Source organism: Cynoglossus semilaevis, chromosome 19, assembly GCF_000523025.1.
Source record: "Cynoglossus semilaevis isolate Cse_v1.0 chromosome 19, Cse_v1.0, whole genome shotgun sequence".
Taxonomy (NCBI): Eukaryota; Metazoa; Chordata; class Actinopteri; order Pleuronectiformes; family Cynoglossidae; genus Cynoglossus; species Cynoglossus semilaevis.
Window position 1 is genome coordinate 3,787,029 of NC_024325.1, and position 13,476 is coordinate 3,800,504.

The 13,476-nt window shown below is 38.2% G+C and overlaps 1 protein-coding gene across 1 annotated transcript in view; it reads left to right on the top strand.

The window, feature by feature from the left end:
* The window catches only part of abr (ABR activator of RhoGEF and GTPase), an 88,907-nt gene that overhangs the window by 29,756 nt on the left and 45,675 nt on the right, over positions 1-13,476 (top strand). Inside the window, 3 exon segments of the mRNA XM_008332330.3 lie at positions 2,700-2,863; positions 10,850-10,948; positions 11,794-11,979. Coding sequence (XP_008330552.1) covers positions 2,700-2,863; positions 10,850-10,948; positions 11,794-11,979 — 449 coding nt within the window.

Below are 13,476 nucleotides of genomic sequence, written 5' to 3' on the forward strand. Positions count from 1 at the left end.
GGACTTGACTTGACACTTTTCAGTCTTGACTTGGATTCGACTCGGACTTTGCCTATTTTGCCTTGAGACTCGATTCGGACTTGAGTGCAAAGACTTGAGACTTGCTTGTGACTTGCAAAGCAATGACTTGGTCCCACCTCTGATAGAAAGGTAACCACAACAATTGTCACTGTTAATTTTTTTTTTTTTTTTTTAATGCTCCTTCATGCTCACCATTTGGCAATGAAACAAAGTTCATCATTCTAATCTGTTGGTTCTCAATCGGGATGTCCGATAATATGGGCCGACCGATATTATTGGCCTGATATTTAGCATAATTATGTCATATTCATAGAATTGTTATCATTTGGCAATGAAACAAAGTTCATCATTCTAATCTGTTGGTTCTCAATCGGGATGTCCGATAATATGGGCCGACCGATATTATTAGCCTGATATTAGCATAATTATGTCATATTCGTAGAATTGTTATCATTTTTTTTCACTCAATTCGTTACATGGTACAATATGTGAGGTTCGCCTGCCTGTTCTTGTTCATAACCAACAGTATAATTTGTGTGTGTGTGTGAGTGTGTTTACCAACTGCTCTGTTGAACAGTAAAAACAGGTTAGGACTAATCGACCCCGTGTGGTCTGACAGTGCAGCATTGATTTTCCTGTTAGTCACGCATGTGGACTGTTGTTGGGGTGCATTAGTACCATTGTGTCTTCCTGCATTTAACCCTTCAGTGAGAGAAACGTGGAACATGGAATTACATACATACATGTAATACATGGAATTATACATGGAATTATAATTACAAGCTGCAGCTCAACTTACCATCTTACAATCGCGATTTAAGCCAATTCAAGCTAAATAATAATAATAAAAAAATGTGCTGATATTAAACTACGACTTATTAGCAAACTTATTTTGCTACAAGTCCTGCTATCGTTACGTAAAAACATGCGCTCCTCGGAACATCATCTAAAAAGAACTGTGATGAAATGTAATGTTGTCATACTTGCCAAAGTGATGAATGAATAACATTTCACTAACCTTTAACCACTTCAAATATATGCCAAATCTCAATCATGATCCTTACACTAACTCTAATTTGACCCTTATTCCAATCCTAAATTGAAAACTTTTTTTTTCCAATCCTAAATTGAAAATGTACATTTTTTGTTTTCAGTGTTTTCGTGGAGAATTAAAAACAACGGCCTCCTTTTCGATATTATCATCAGGTTTTCTATATTAGGTCATTATACACTGCTTTCAACGAATCCTTTTTTTTTTTTTTTTTTTTTTGCCAGACTTGTTAAATACTTACAGCATTGGACAATATGCTACGTTACGTTTTTTTTTCATTCATTCCAGCTCCTCCCATCCCCCGCAATGGCCCCCCGGCCCTCCTAAGGGGGTGCACCCCCTATTTTGGAAACCCCTGGCCTTTCCTCTAACCTTAACTTGTACAATGAAATGCATAATCCCAATCTATACCTTAACTCTGATGTAAGGGCCCCCCCTAATATAGCTGTACTAGAAAAACACACTTATGATGTCACTTCTTTTCTTTTCTGATCTAATCAAGGCATTGATGTTGCCTTGATGTTTCCACCTGTCGTGTCCTCTCTCAATGCTTGATCACACTGAGTCTTTTCATTCATGCTTCAGTGGCTCGACCACAACCTAAATGCAGCATTTATCAGCCATTTGGCCCACAGCTATAATTAAACCATATGGTAGCTGTGCATATATCACATGCGCTAACACTAACAGATGGATGAATTTCTGTTTTTTTTGTTTTTTGTTTTTTGTTTTTTTTTTTCCCAAAGGCAGATGGGTGCTCCTGCAGGGACAGTGTTTTATGATCCAATGTGATTTGTTGGATACATCAGGAATATTTTTAAAAAAAAATTTTTGACATCACTCCACTTTTGTGATGGCTTCAAGAGTTAATGTGGTAAATTAACCCACAGTTTAAATGTTGAACTCTACACAGCTGATATACAAATAGCATGTTTTTACTGGACTATAAGTCGCTCCGGAGCCAAAAAAATGCATAAGGAAGAAGAAAAAAAAAAAACATATATAAGTCGCTCCGGAGTGTTTGTCGCACCAGCCAGCTAGAGCGTCCTCTAGCTGGCCACTACAGAGCTGAACTTTGAACTTTGAACTTTTTACATTTTATTTGCTCATCAGCTACTTCACCTGCCTTTGCAGTCTACCGCTAGCTAAACTGCAGGTTTCGTTTATATCTTGCACATTTATCAGCTAGCTTTCCAGACCTTTTATTATTGTTTTGCACAGGTTTATAACATGGATACGATCCCTAAATAAACCAAGTGGTTTATTGGTTTTGTTGTTGTTCATCATCATCTGTTGATGTGATTAATTTTTCTAGGTTTTTTATTTAAGTTTTTTTTTTTTTTTACATATTTGACGAAGGGCTTGCAGTTTCTATTGTCCTTCTTAATATCTTTAACACCACATGTAGTATGTGATTGGTTTATTTCTATAATGTAGCTGTGGCAAAAAAAAAAACAAAAACAAAAAGCAACATTTTTGACAATTTTTTCTTATCATTCGATATACTGTATTTCATCTGCCGGGCATTGACTTGTTACCATTAGTCGTCTCGACGTATTAAAAGTACATTGATGACCTTGTGCGTCTTTCCTGTTTTTAAATCTCCTGTGATCTCTGTCCCCTTCAGATTTCAACTATAACACAGATGGATATGAGGGAGACGGGCCAGAAGACGGGAAGTCCCAGGATGGATCAGAGACATTGCCCTATATAGATGAATCGCCCACCATGTCGCCCCAGCTGTGCTTGCCGCAAGGTCCTGACGGGGAAAGCACTCCCCCCACGCCTGGGGTAAGAGAACACTTGTACTTGTACACATTATTTCATGTTGTCGGACAATGGGGGGGGAAAAAATGGGTCATGTGATGACTGATCGCTGCTCACATGTGAGGCACACCTCCAGGATGGTTTAGGAAATCCTTGAGTTTTCAAGGCGGAGCGAGAGAATTGTAAGAATGTGTTGACATCATAATAGAAAACGTATTCTTTTCGTTATAGTGTAATGGAACTAAAATAAAAATCAATTGTTTGCATAGGTGGATGGATATCATCAACAGGTTATGTTTTGTGGTTTCTCAGCAGCGCGTTTTGTCCGTTGACTTATCGATCAAAATGTCCTCCACCTTGAACTTCTTGTATGTGGAAATGGCTAATTTAATATATACAAGTATAGGTTTGTCTCTGCAGATTAAAACACACGTTTCATTCTTTTGCTAAGTAGTGTACTTTTTAAATTTGTCTTCTACTACGTCGTTCACTACCTGGACCAGTTTTTACTGGTCACCACCGGTATTATTTTTGCAGCTCTCTGTAAATGTCCTGAAATTTCCAGTCATTTTTGCACATAAATGGCAATGACGTAAAGAGATGATAATCTTTCACCAAGTTTGCCGGTGGTGACGTAAAGCGTTTCAGGTTTTTTAAAGTTTTTTGTTTTGTTTTTTTCCACTAGATTTTATAATATTTTAAAGCCATTAGATTATTTGTACTCCTCTATTAGAACAAGCAACATCTTATTAAAAAGGACAATTTTACCTCTGATGGAGAATTTAAAGCGGTTAATGCACACAAATTTGTCATAGGGTTAACTACATTCCTCTGCACCACGTCGTCACGTTTGTCTGACTGTGAAATAATTGACTCCTTTTGTGTCTGTCAATGCGACAACATGCGACAAATTGCAATCTTTTAATTGACAGACTTCATCTTTCAGCCTATTTTTATATATATATATTTTTTTCATATAACATAATAACGTCTAATAAGACTTCAAATTATCTCATGTTTTGGAAGCAACCCATCCAGAATCTGTGGAAAATAGTTCTAAAGTACATTAGTTGTGCAGACAGGAATTACACCTCAGAACGGTTTGCCTGAGAGGGCCTCTCCTTTGAGGGCCTCTGATAAATGTCTCTCTTTTTTTTTTTTTTAGGTTGCCCAAAATCACATTGTGTTTATGCAAAACCACTGTGCCCATATTAATAATAACACATTAATAATTGTCAATTTAATTGCTTACATCACCCTGTGCTGTTTAGCTCAAATGAAAATGAAAATGTGTCTCCATCTAGTGTCAGAATTCAGTCAGTGGCAGCATTTAAGTCGGAACATAAGAGGCAAGGATAGAGTTATAACAGTTTTTTCTGTCCAGGAACTGAATATGATTTAAGTTTATTGATGGGACTCAGCAATACAGACAGAGCAAGTATATTTAAATACAAAAAAAAAATTATTATCACTATAGTGCCTTTTCACTATATCTTCATGACTAGTCAGTTTTTACTCTTCTCGTATAATGTAATTACTGAATACTTTACTATATGGAAAAAAAAAAAAGTGAAAATATTTTCTGTGGTCCAACTCTGTTTAAGATCTGTTCTCCGCTTGGATCCTTGTGATGTTATCCTTGCTTCTACCTGACCCTGTCATAAAAGCGATGTCAGGGTCAGTGTATGACACATCCATGCAATGTTTTTTTTTTTAAATTATTTATTTAACAGAGTTAGAGACTCAATAATAATATAATGGTCTAATGTATAAAAACAACAACTGTAACTCTACATACAGGTGGTGTAAATGGCAATTTACAAGAGCAGTTTTCGTGGGCGGCCAAGGGATGGGGAAATCAAATACTTTTTAACATTAGAATTAAAACTGATTTTTATTTTTTAGTTGCTAAAACACTGAAACCCTAATAAGTCCTATAACAATGTGGAAAAAACGAATGTCGATTTCACTAAATGTTGATACCGTCTGTGTAACAAAAATTATTCAAATCAAATTATGGCGAACTCGGCCTTACTCTTATGACTCGTAAGGCCGCATTTGGAATGCGGGCCGTGAGTTTGACACCATATGTGACAAAATTGGAATGAATTCTATAACATTTTTTTTTTTTTTTTTTTTTATGAGAGTAGAACTACTTGATTGAGCAGCAGTTACACTTTAAGTGGAACTTCCTGTAAAGTTGGATGTATGTAGGGATCAGAGAAGTTGCGGTGAGCAAATGAGCTCCAACGTGACACTTTGGTCACTGTCCTTAATTCCTACTCCGTTATCTTGGGATGCGAATTTTCCCTCACACCCGGTTTCGCCGCTGTGGACCGGTGAACTGCGCTAGTACCTGTAACTGGAATCGTTTTTTTTTTTTTTTTAGGTTGCCCAAAATCACATTGTGTTTATGCAAAAACCACTGTGCCCATTTTAATAATAACACATTAATAATTGTCAATTTAATTGCTTGCATCGCCCTGTGCTGTTTTTGCTCAAATGGAAATGAAAATGTGTCTCCATCTAGTGTCAGAATTCAGTCAGTGGCAGCATTTAAGTCGGAACATAAGAGGCAAGGATAGAGTTATAACAGTTTTTTCTGTCCAGGAACTGAATATGATTTAAGTTTATTGATGGGACTCAGCAATACAGACAGAGCAAGTATATTTAAATACAAAAAAAAAATTATTATCACTATAGTGCCTTTTCACTATATCTTCATGACTAGTCAGTTTTTACTCTTCTCGTATAATGTAATTACTGAATACTTTACTATATGGAAAAAAAAAAAAGTGAAAATATTTTCTGTGGTCCAACTCTGTTTAAGATCTGTTCTCCGCTTGGATCCTTGTGATGTTATCCTTGCTTCTACCTGACCCTGTCATAAAAGCGATGTCAGGGTCAGTGTATGACACATCCATGCAATGTTTTTTTTTTTAAATTATTTATTTAACAGAGTTAGAGACTCAATAATAATATAATGGTCTAATGTATAAAAACAACAACTGTAACTCTACATACAGGTGGTGTAAATGGCAATTTACAAGAGCAGTTTTCGTGGGCGGCCAAGGGATGGGGAAATCAAATACTTTTTAACATTAGAATTAAAACTGATTTTTATTTTTTACTTGGTAAAACACTGAAACAAGGTAAAACCCTATTTAAGTCCTATAACAATGTGAAAAATGAATGTCGATTTCACTAAATGTTGATACCTCTGTGTAATAAAAATTATTCAAATTTAAAATTATGGCGAACTCGGCCTTACTCTTATGACTCGTAAGGCCGCATTTGGAATGCGGGCCGTGAGTTTGACACCATATGTGACAAAATTGGAATGAATTCTATAACATTTTTTTTTTTTTTTTTTTTTTTTTATGAGAGTAGAACTACTTGATTGAGCAGCAGTTACACTTTAAGTGGAACTTCCTGTAAAGTTGGATGTATGTAGGGATCAGAGAAGTTGCGGTGAGCAAATGAGCTCCAACGTGACACTTTGGTCACTGTCCTTAATTCCTACTCCGTTATCTTGGGATGCGAATTTTCCCTCACACCCGGTTTCGCCGCTGTGGACCGGTGAACTGCGCTAGTACCTGTAACTGGAATCGTCAGCAGTGTGTTAGCCATGTTCTCAGCTCAACGATCAAGGCTCCCAGCGGATCAATAAAGAGAAAATTGCCAGAGGGGAGGAGGAAACTTATGAGACTTGCATCAGACAGTGGTGTAAGAACACAAAAAGGGAAGTAAGCTGTGCAAAACAAATAAAACATACTTATAAATATATATAAATATATATATAAATATATATAAATATATAAATATATATATAAATATATATATAAATATATATAAATCGATGACAAAAAAAAGAGTGAGGCACAAAGGAAAGTGAACCTTGTAGTCAGAAGTGACTGGAGAGCATTCGTTGTGAAGGGGGGGGGGGGAAGCTACAAGAGAGGCAAACCCTCATCGACCGTAGACACACACACACACATATTAACAGAGTAGCCACACACCAGGAAGCCCCGGCAGAGGAAGGGGTGGGGTTGTGTAGGCGGGGTCCTCTTTCTCTCTCTCTCTCTCTCTCTCTCTCTCTCTCTCACTCGGTGTCCAGGCGACTTGATCTGAGCAGAAAGCACCCTTGTGTTCAGGCAAGACCTGACGAGGGGGGATTCACAGGCTGATAGAGGAGAGAAGGATCAGACAGGAGAGGGGGCGGCCGGGTCGGGGGGGGGGGTAAAAAACAGGAATTATGGAGGAGGAAGAGGAGGAGGCGCTCTGCTACTTGGACAAAGTGCTGGAGGAGGAGGAGGAGGAGGAGGAAGAGCAGGGCTTGTTTGAATATGGGGAGTTGGATCCCATCACGCCGTTACATAGACACTTTAAGGTGAGACAGCGCGCCGGGTTCACGGGAAAACACACACACACGTACGTTCAGTCATGTCAGCAGACACTTTTGAGATGCTTTTGAGAGCGTGACCAGAATAGGAAGCTGTAGGTAGCGCAGAGTGCGAACTGTCCCAATTGTGTTGGCTTCAACTGCTGCGGCGTTTTCCTCCATGTGGAAATAGATAGATAGAATGATAGATAGATAGATAGAACTTTATTGATCCCTCGAGGAAATCAGAGCACACTGTGTCTGCGTCAAAGTCGCAGCCATCGGCGGTCCCTCAGCTGATCTTCCACTTTTTTCTGTTTCACATCGCCAGTTCTGCTTATGGTAAAACGTACAGCGTGTATGTTCAAGCGGACAGAAACAGTCGCTCTACTCCGGCCTCTGCTCTTTATAGTTTTATACTTTTGAAGAAGTCCACGTGAGCAGGCTTCGTAAAGGAGAACTCTTTTATTATATCTGCCCAGATATCCACACAGTAGCTCTTTGTACTGCAGAGGGGGAAAAAAAAAAAAAAAAAAACCCTCTGCCTTTATAGGAAAAAAATAGTTTTCCCTTTCTGACTTCTTTTTTTTTTTTTAATCCCTCTTCTGTGCTGTATTCATCATTTAGACCGCAGTCTCATACATTCACTAATAAATGTGCTAATTCTTGGAAGTCGGGGGTTCAGGGTAAGTGCAAGCATCCCAGTACAGAGTTTGGTAGGTGTAAAAAAAAAAAAAAAAAAAAGAAGGGAAGTGTCAAGTTTAAGGAGTTTAAAATACAAAGTGTTTTCCTTAAGAGAATGTGACCTTCCTTTGGCACCGGGCCTGGTAAAACTGACCTTTCAGTTTGTTGTGAGGGACCTTTAGAATTTGAGGTTGATGCCAGAATTCCTTTGACATTTTCACACTCACGCTGTGGAGACCTGTTGTGAATCCAGATGATTTGATTCGAGGGTTTTATTTATTAAAGTTCTGACCAGTCTTAAAACAGCAGTCCTGACTCCTTTTGACACTAACAGTCAAAGAAATTAGTGCATCCTAATGTTTGACCTCACTGAGATAAGTAAGATGTCAGGACGTGGAGGACGTCCGCACGGACGAATCAGTGTAAAAAAAACGCCTTTGCGTTTTGGCTTAAATTGCATTACGTCCGCACGGACGAATCAGTGTAAAAAACGCGTGTAAAAAACAGTGTAAAAAACCTTTGCGTTTTGGCTTAAATTGGTGGTAAGAGTTAATACGTTATAACGCATAAAAATTTTTTTTTTTTTTTTGGCTATACTACATACATATAATTCGTATTGTAAATTAAGAAAAGATACTTCAGATTTGTACTTTTTTATTATATTTTGGGACAAATAACGGACCACTTACTGTTATTACAGTTATCGTCATTACTGGCTTGCATGTTTTGTTTTGTGTTTGTGTTTGTATGTAGTTAAAGAAATTCTAATGCCTACAGCATACCATATACGCACCCTACTGTATATGTACAGTGCACACACATATATGTGCACATATATATTTGCATATATATCTAAATATATATACATATACGTAATATAAACATTTATATGTATATATGAATATCTGTGTGTATATGTACAGTACATGTATGTACTGTGTTAATGTATGTAAATATATGTCTATATAGAGAGAGTGTGGTTTATGTACACTGAATGCGTAGTAAATACGTACTATTGTATACAGTCTAAAAGAATATTATGGTGTCAGTAAGGGGGGGTGCCAGTCGTCGTTGTGCTTTAACGATGACTGGCATCCTGGTAACGATGAGGTCACGGCTCCTTGTCTGCATAGCCAGGCGTAGCCAATAATCTGATAACTCTCTGTGGATCTTGTCGGTGTTAATAATTCATTTTTGCTTTCTGCTCCACGTGCACACGTGGCGCTCGAGTGTCACGTGGACCGACGCGGTTGGACTAGCAGTTTATTGGTGTGTTTAATGGCACTTCGTCGTGAGGGCAAAGAGTGAAAGTCTACTTGCTGTGCTCCCATAATAAGGACATTGAACTTCATTGCATTTAGCTAAATAGGGAGGCGCGTTTGGGCCCCCTTTACATTTCGACTCTCAGGAATCACCAACTTTTGGAAACGGAGAGCTACTTCGAGGGCGCCTAGTACTACAAATAGCTACTTGTTTGATACAGTAAAATAATCACACACAAAAAAAAAACTAATGCTGCTGCGTCAAGTTCTGGGACATATCAGTACAATTTTTGACCCTTTTGTTGACTAGTTTTAATTTTAGAACATCCAACATGGCCACCTAAGGTGGTCTATGGGGGCTACCTGGTGCACCAAACCTGACCCCCTGTCCTACAGTGTTGTCAGATTATAGATTAGATTAAGCATTAATTTTTGTCCAACCTGTCTGCATTAAATTATACTATATGTGCTTACTAGTGTCTTTATGAAAAAGATGTAATTATAAGACAGAAAATTGAACGAGAAAAATGACAAGAATCTTAATAAAAAATAAATTAAGTCAATCACATAGAATATAATTACATTATACTAATTATAGAACCAAATATTTGCATTTCTATATTTAAGTAGCTATTTATATAGAACCAACCATTGATCCCCCCCCCAGGGAATTGTTTATATTATTTAAATACTCAATTCTGATCCATACCAAATGTTTATTTTATTTGTTGAAGTATTTGTCTAATTCGATGTGGCCACATTTAAAACATCTATTGTTTTTGCTTTGTGTATTTTATCTTCAAAATACAATGACGTACACAAAAGGAGCTTATGCTAAATGTTCACTGACCGTTAAAAAAAAAGATGAAATAAACGACACGATCGCCCTCGCGCTGTATGTTTACATACGAGAAGTATAAAGCAAGTGTCAAACTCAAGGCCCGGGGGCCCCAAATACGGGCCGTCCTGTAAGTTTGCATGGCCTGCGGGAGCTTAAATAGCATTTAATAAAGACCATGCAGTTTGAGTTTATTAACCTGATTTTCTTTTTTTTTTTTTGTTATACAGCAATGATCAATATTTTTGATTCCATTGATCCACTGATAGCCGAACCCGCGTCGTACTTGTAAACAATTGATTGCAAATGACATTTAACATCTTACCAATTCAATTCAATTAGGAAACATTGATAAGACATTGCATTGAAATGTACATGTTACAGAGAAATACAGAAACGTACAAAATACTTGGGAGACATTTAAATTGATTTTACCTCTCAGTTCTCTATATCCATTATTAAAAAGATTTCTTGGAAGTTTCAAGAAAAGTTGACCACCCGATACCTTCGCACACAACGTTGTAACTTTGATGTTCCATTTTCTTTAATTTCTTCAAAAAGTTTTTTTTTAAATTTCTTCCTAGTGCAGAGTTTTGTGTATTCTCCATGGTTAATCCGGCTATATTTTATATTAAGATGTCATGGTTAATAACAGTTTGTTTTTGTTTTTTTTCCTAGTATTCAAAGCAGGTAAATCCCTTAGCATATTTAAAACATTTTTTTAAAGTGAAATCAATATATATAAAAAAAACACGTAACAACTTGATTTTATGGTCTTTTTGAGTGGCATGCATTCAATTCAGGTCTGTCATTTTTATTTTTTTTTTATTTTATTTTTTTTGCAGGGCGACATAGAGAAAGGTCTTGAAATGAAGAAACTGGTGCTGTCTGGTTTCTTGGCCAGTGAAGAGATCTACATTAACCAGCTGGAGGCCCTTTTACTGGTAAGTCTCTTACACAGGCACACAAACACATTCTTTTTATTCAAGGACGTTTGCGACGCTTTTTCTACTGTAATGTGTTGCAATGCTGCTGCTCTATCAGTTGTTGCAAAGCTGTTCAAACCACCAAACCTCTGACGCTAGTTCGGGGTGGTACTAAAAATAGGACCACAGTCATAGACGTCTGGTGCTTCTCTGTTCTGAGCATCTGCTCAAGCAAGTTTGATCGTGTTACACTCTCACCTAGTTGCAGTCTCATCGAATACATTTTGAAGACAACCGACCAGAAAGGTCATACGACCCGGGTTAAGGTGAACTCTAAATAAAACAATAATTAAAAAAGGAAAACAGTGTGTCTTTTAGTTCCATCTCCTTCAGCCATGAAGGCACACCTGGTTATTCAACAGTTTAACCAATAGTTTTTCTGTCTCTTTCCACTTCCTCCGTCACTGAAAAAAAATATCTGAATGTTAACAATCTGCTCATGTTTTGGTGTTTACCAATAAGCATTAAGTTATTTTTCCTTTTTTTTTAGGTGGATAACACAGTGATGTTTTTTTTAAAATAAAGTTTACTCCATCGGGAGGCACTGTGATTTTTTTGGGAAATCATTCAGTCTCCTCTCCTCTCCCCTCCTCTCGTCGTTCCCCTTTCCTCCTAGTTTAATTTCGACAGATTGGTCATCACATAACTTATACCTAATCCTCCTTGCGAATGTACTGGTACAGGTCGCTACACGCTTTGAGGAGGGCAGCGGCTAATGAGCCATTATCTGCTCCCACTTTCCAGGACCCAAAAAAAAAAAAAGTTTCCAATATCCATTCTCTACGTTTTTTTTTCCGTCTCAGCCGATGCGTCCCCTGAAAGCCACCGCCACCACCTCACAGCCGGTGCTGACCATTCAGCAGATAAAAACAATCTTCTACAAGATTCAGGACATCTTCGAGATCCACAAGGAATTCTACGACGCCCTCCTCCCCAACATTCAACAGTGGGATGAGAAGGTCACCGTGGGCCATTTGTTCCAGAAGCTGGTGAGTCTAAGTACACCACACTACACTGCATTTTACCCAGCGCTTATACATAGTATATCACGTACTGTTATGTTATGTATTGTTATGGCGGTTCTGGCATAAGGAACGTGAACTACAAACCTGAAGCCTTCCAGACCCAAGTCCGCTTCCTTAACCACTAGGCCGACCACTGCCCCCTAACATAAATGAATGCCAATTTCAATACAGCGCTCCCTCATTTATCGCGGTAGATAGGTTCCAAGGCCTGCCGCGAGAACTGAATTTCCACGAAGTAGCGACACCATATTTATGCGCGGTGAAATGATGACGAGGAAGGTGATGATGACTTTCACCGCGCAGCCGACGATTGATTTTACGTCTCTCCACAGGGTGGTGCCGTTTCTTGGGGCCCACCTCTATCACGGTTTCCCGAAGGTGTATCCGTAATAGTAGCAGGAACTGGCTCTTTTTTTTTTTTGCGAGGCTGCAAAAACGTTGTGATCGTCGAAGAGTAGCTTGTAGTCATTACGTCGTGGATTTTGTTAGCAAAATTGGACCGATCGAACCACCATCGTCATCATCATCCCATTCTTGTGACATCTCTTGCAGATGCAAAAACCCGGGATACATTATATTTTACATACAGTTTCCAAAAAAACCTGCGAAGTCGTGAATCCGCGAAATAGCGAGGGACTGTACTGTATTACTGAAGTACTATGCAATACTGTAGTGCTGTTGTCAAAGCTGGCTATTTCCCCATTCCGGGACGAATAGAGGACTTCTTATTTTATCTCGCCTCATCTCGTTGATAGTCAATTTTATTCAAAAATGGTGAAAAATGTGTGAAATCAAAAGTACCATTTAGAACTTTTTCAACGTTTGTTAAACACCTGAGAGACGAGTATTAAAATGAGTTCTGTTGTCAATTTATATACATATATATTTTTCACACGTCAATGCACACGTAACACGAATTACATCATGCAAAAGACAGCGTTAACTCTTAAGAATATCTGTATGTGGTTAGTGCAGTAATCCAGACAGGGTATTAGCTGTGCAGGAAGACATTACTCAAGAGGAAGCAACATTTTTTTCCATGTGCTTTCAGATGTTTAATGGTCTGTGTTTATGAAGATTTTGTCTCGTTTTTCACTCATTCACTCATTCAGTCGCACGGTTTTGTGAGCAGCAGCAGTTTATCCATTTTTGACTTCCCCCCAGGAGTCACACAATCAAGTGACACCTATTAGTGTAGTCAAACATGGGTGCGCTGAACCAGCTGAACATGAAGTCAGGGTGCAGATGGCAGAGGAATTAGCAGTTCCTTGTCATCGACAGCGTGAAGGCATTTGGCAAGACACGGAGCAGCAAGCGGAGAAATGAATCAAAAATGTTGACTTTACTGTGTTTTTCCAATCTGGAGGAATCGTTAACCGTTACATTTCCAATTGCCCGGAGCACAAATAGTGAAATAAAGTCTCACGATTCAAAAGTCTCCTGCACCTGCACCTTTAAAAA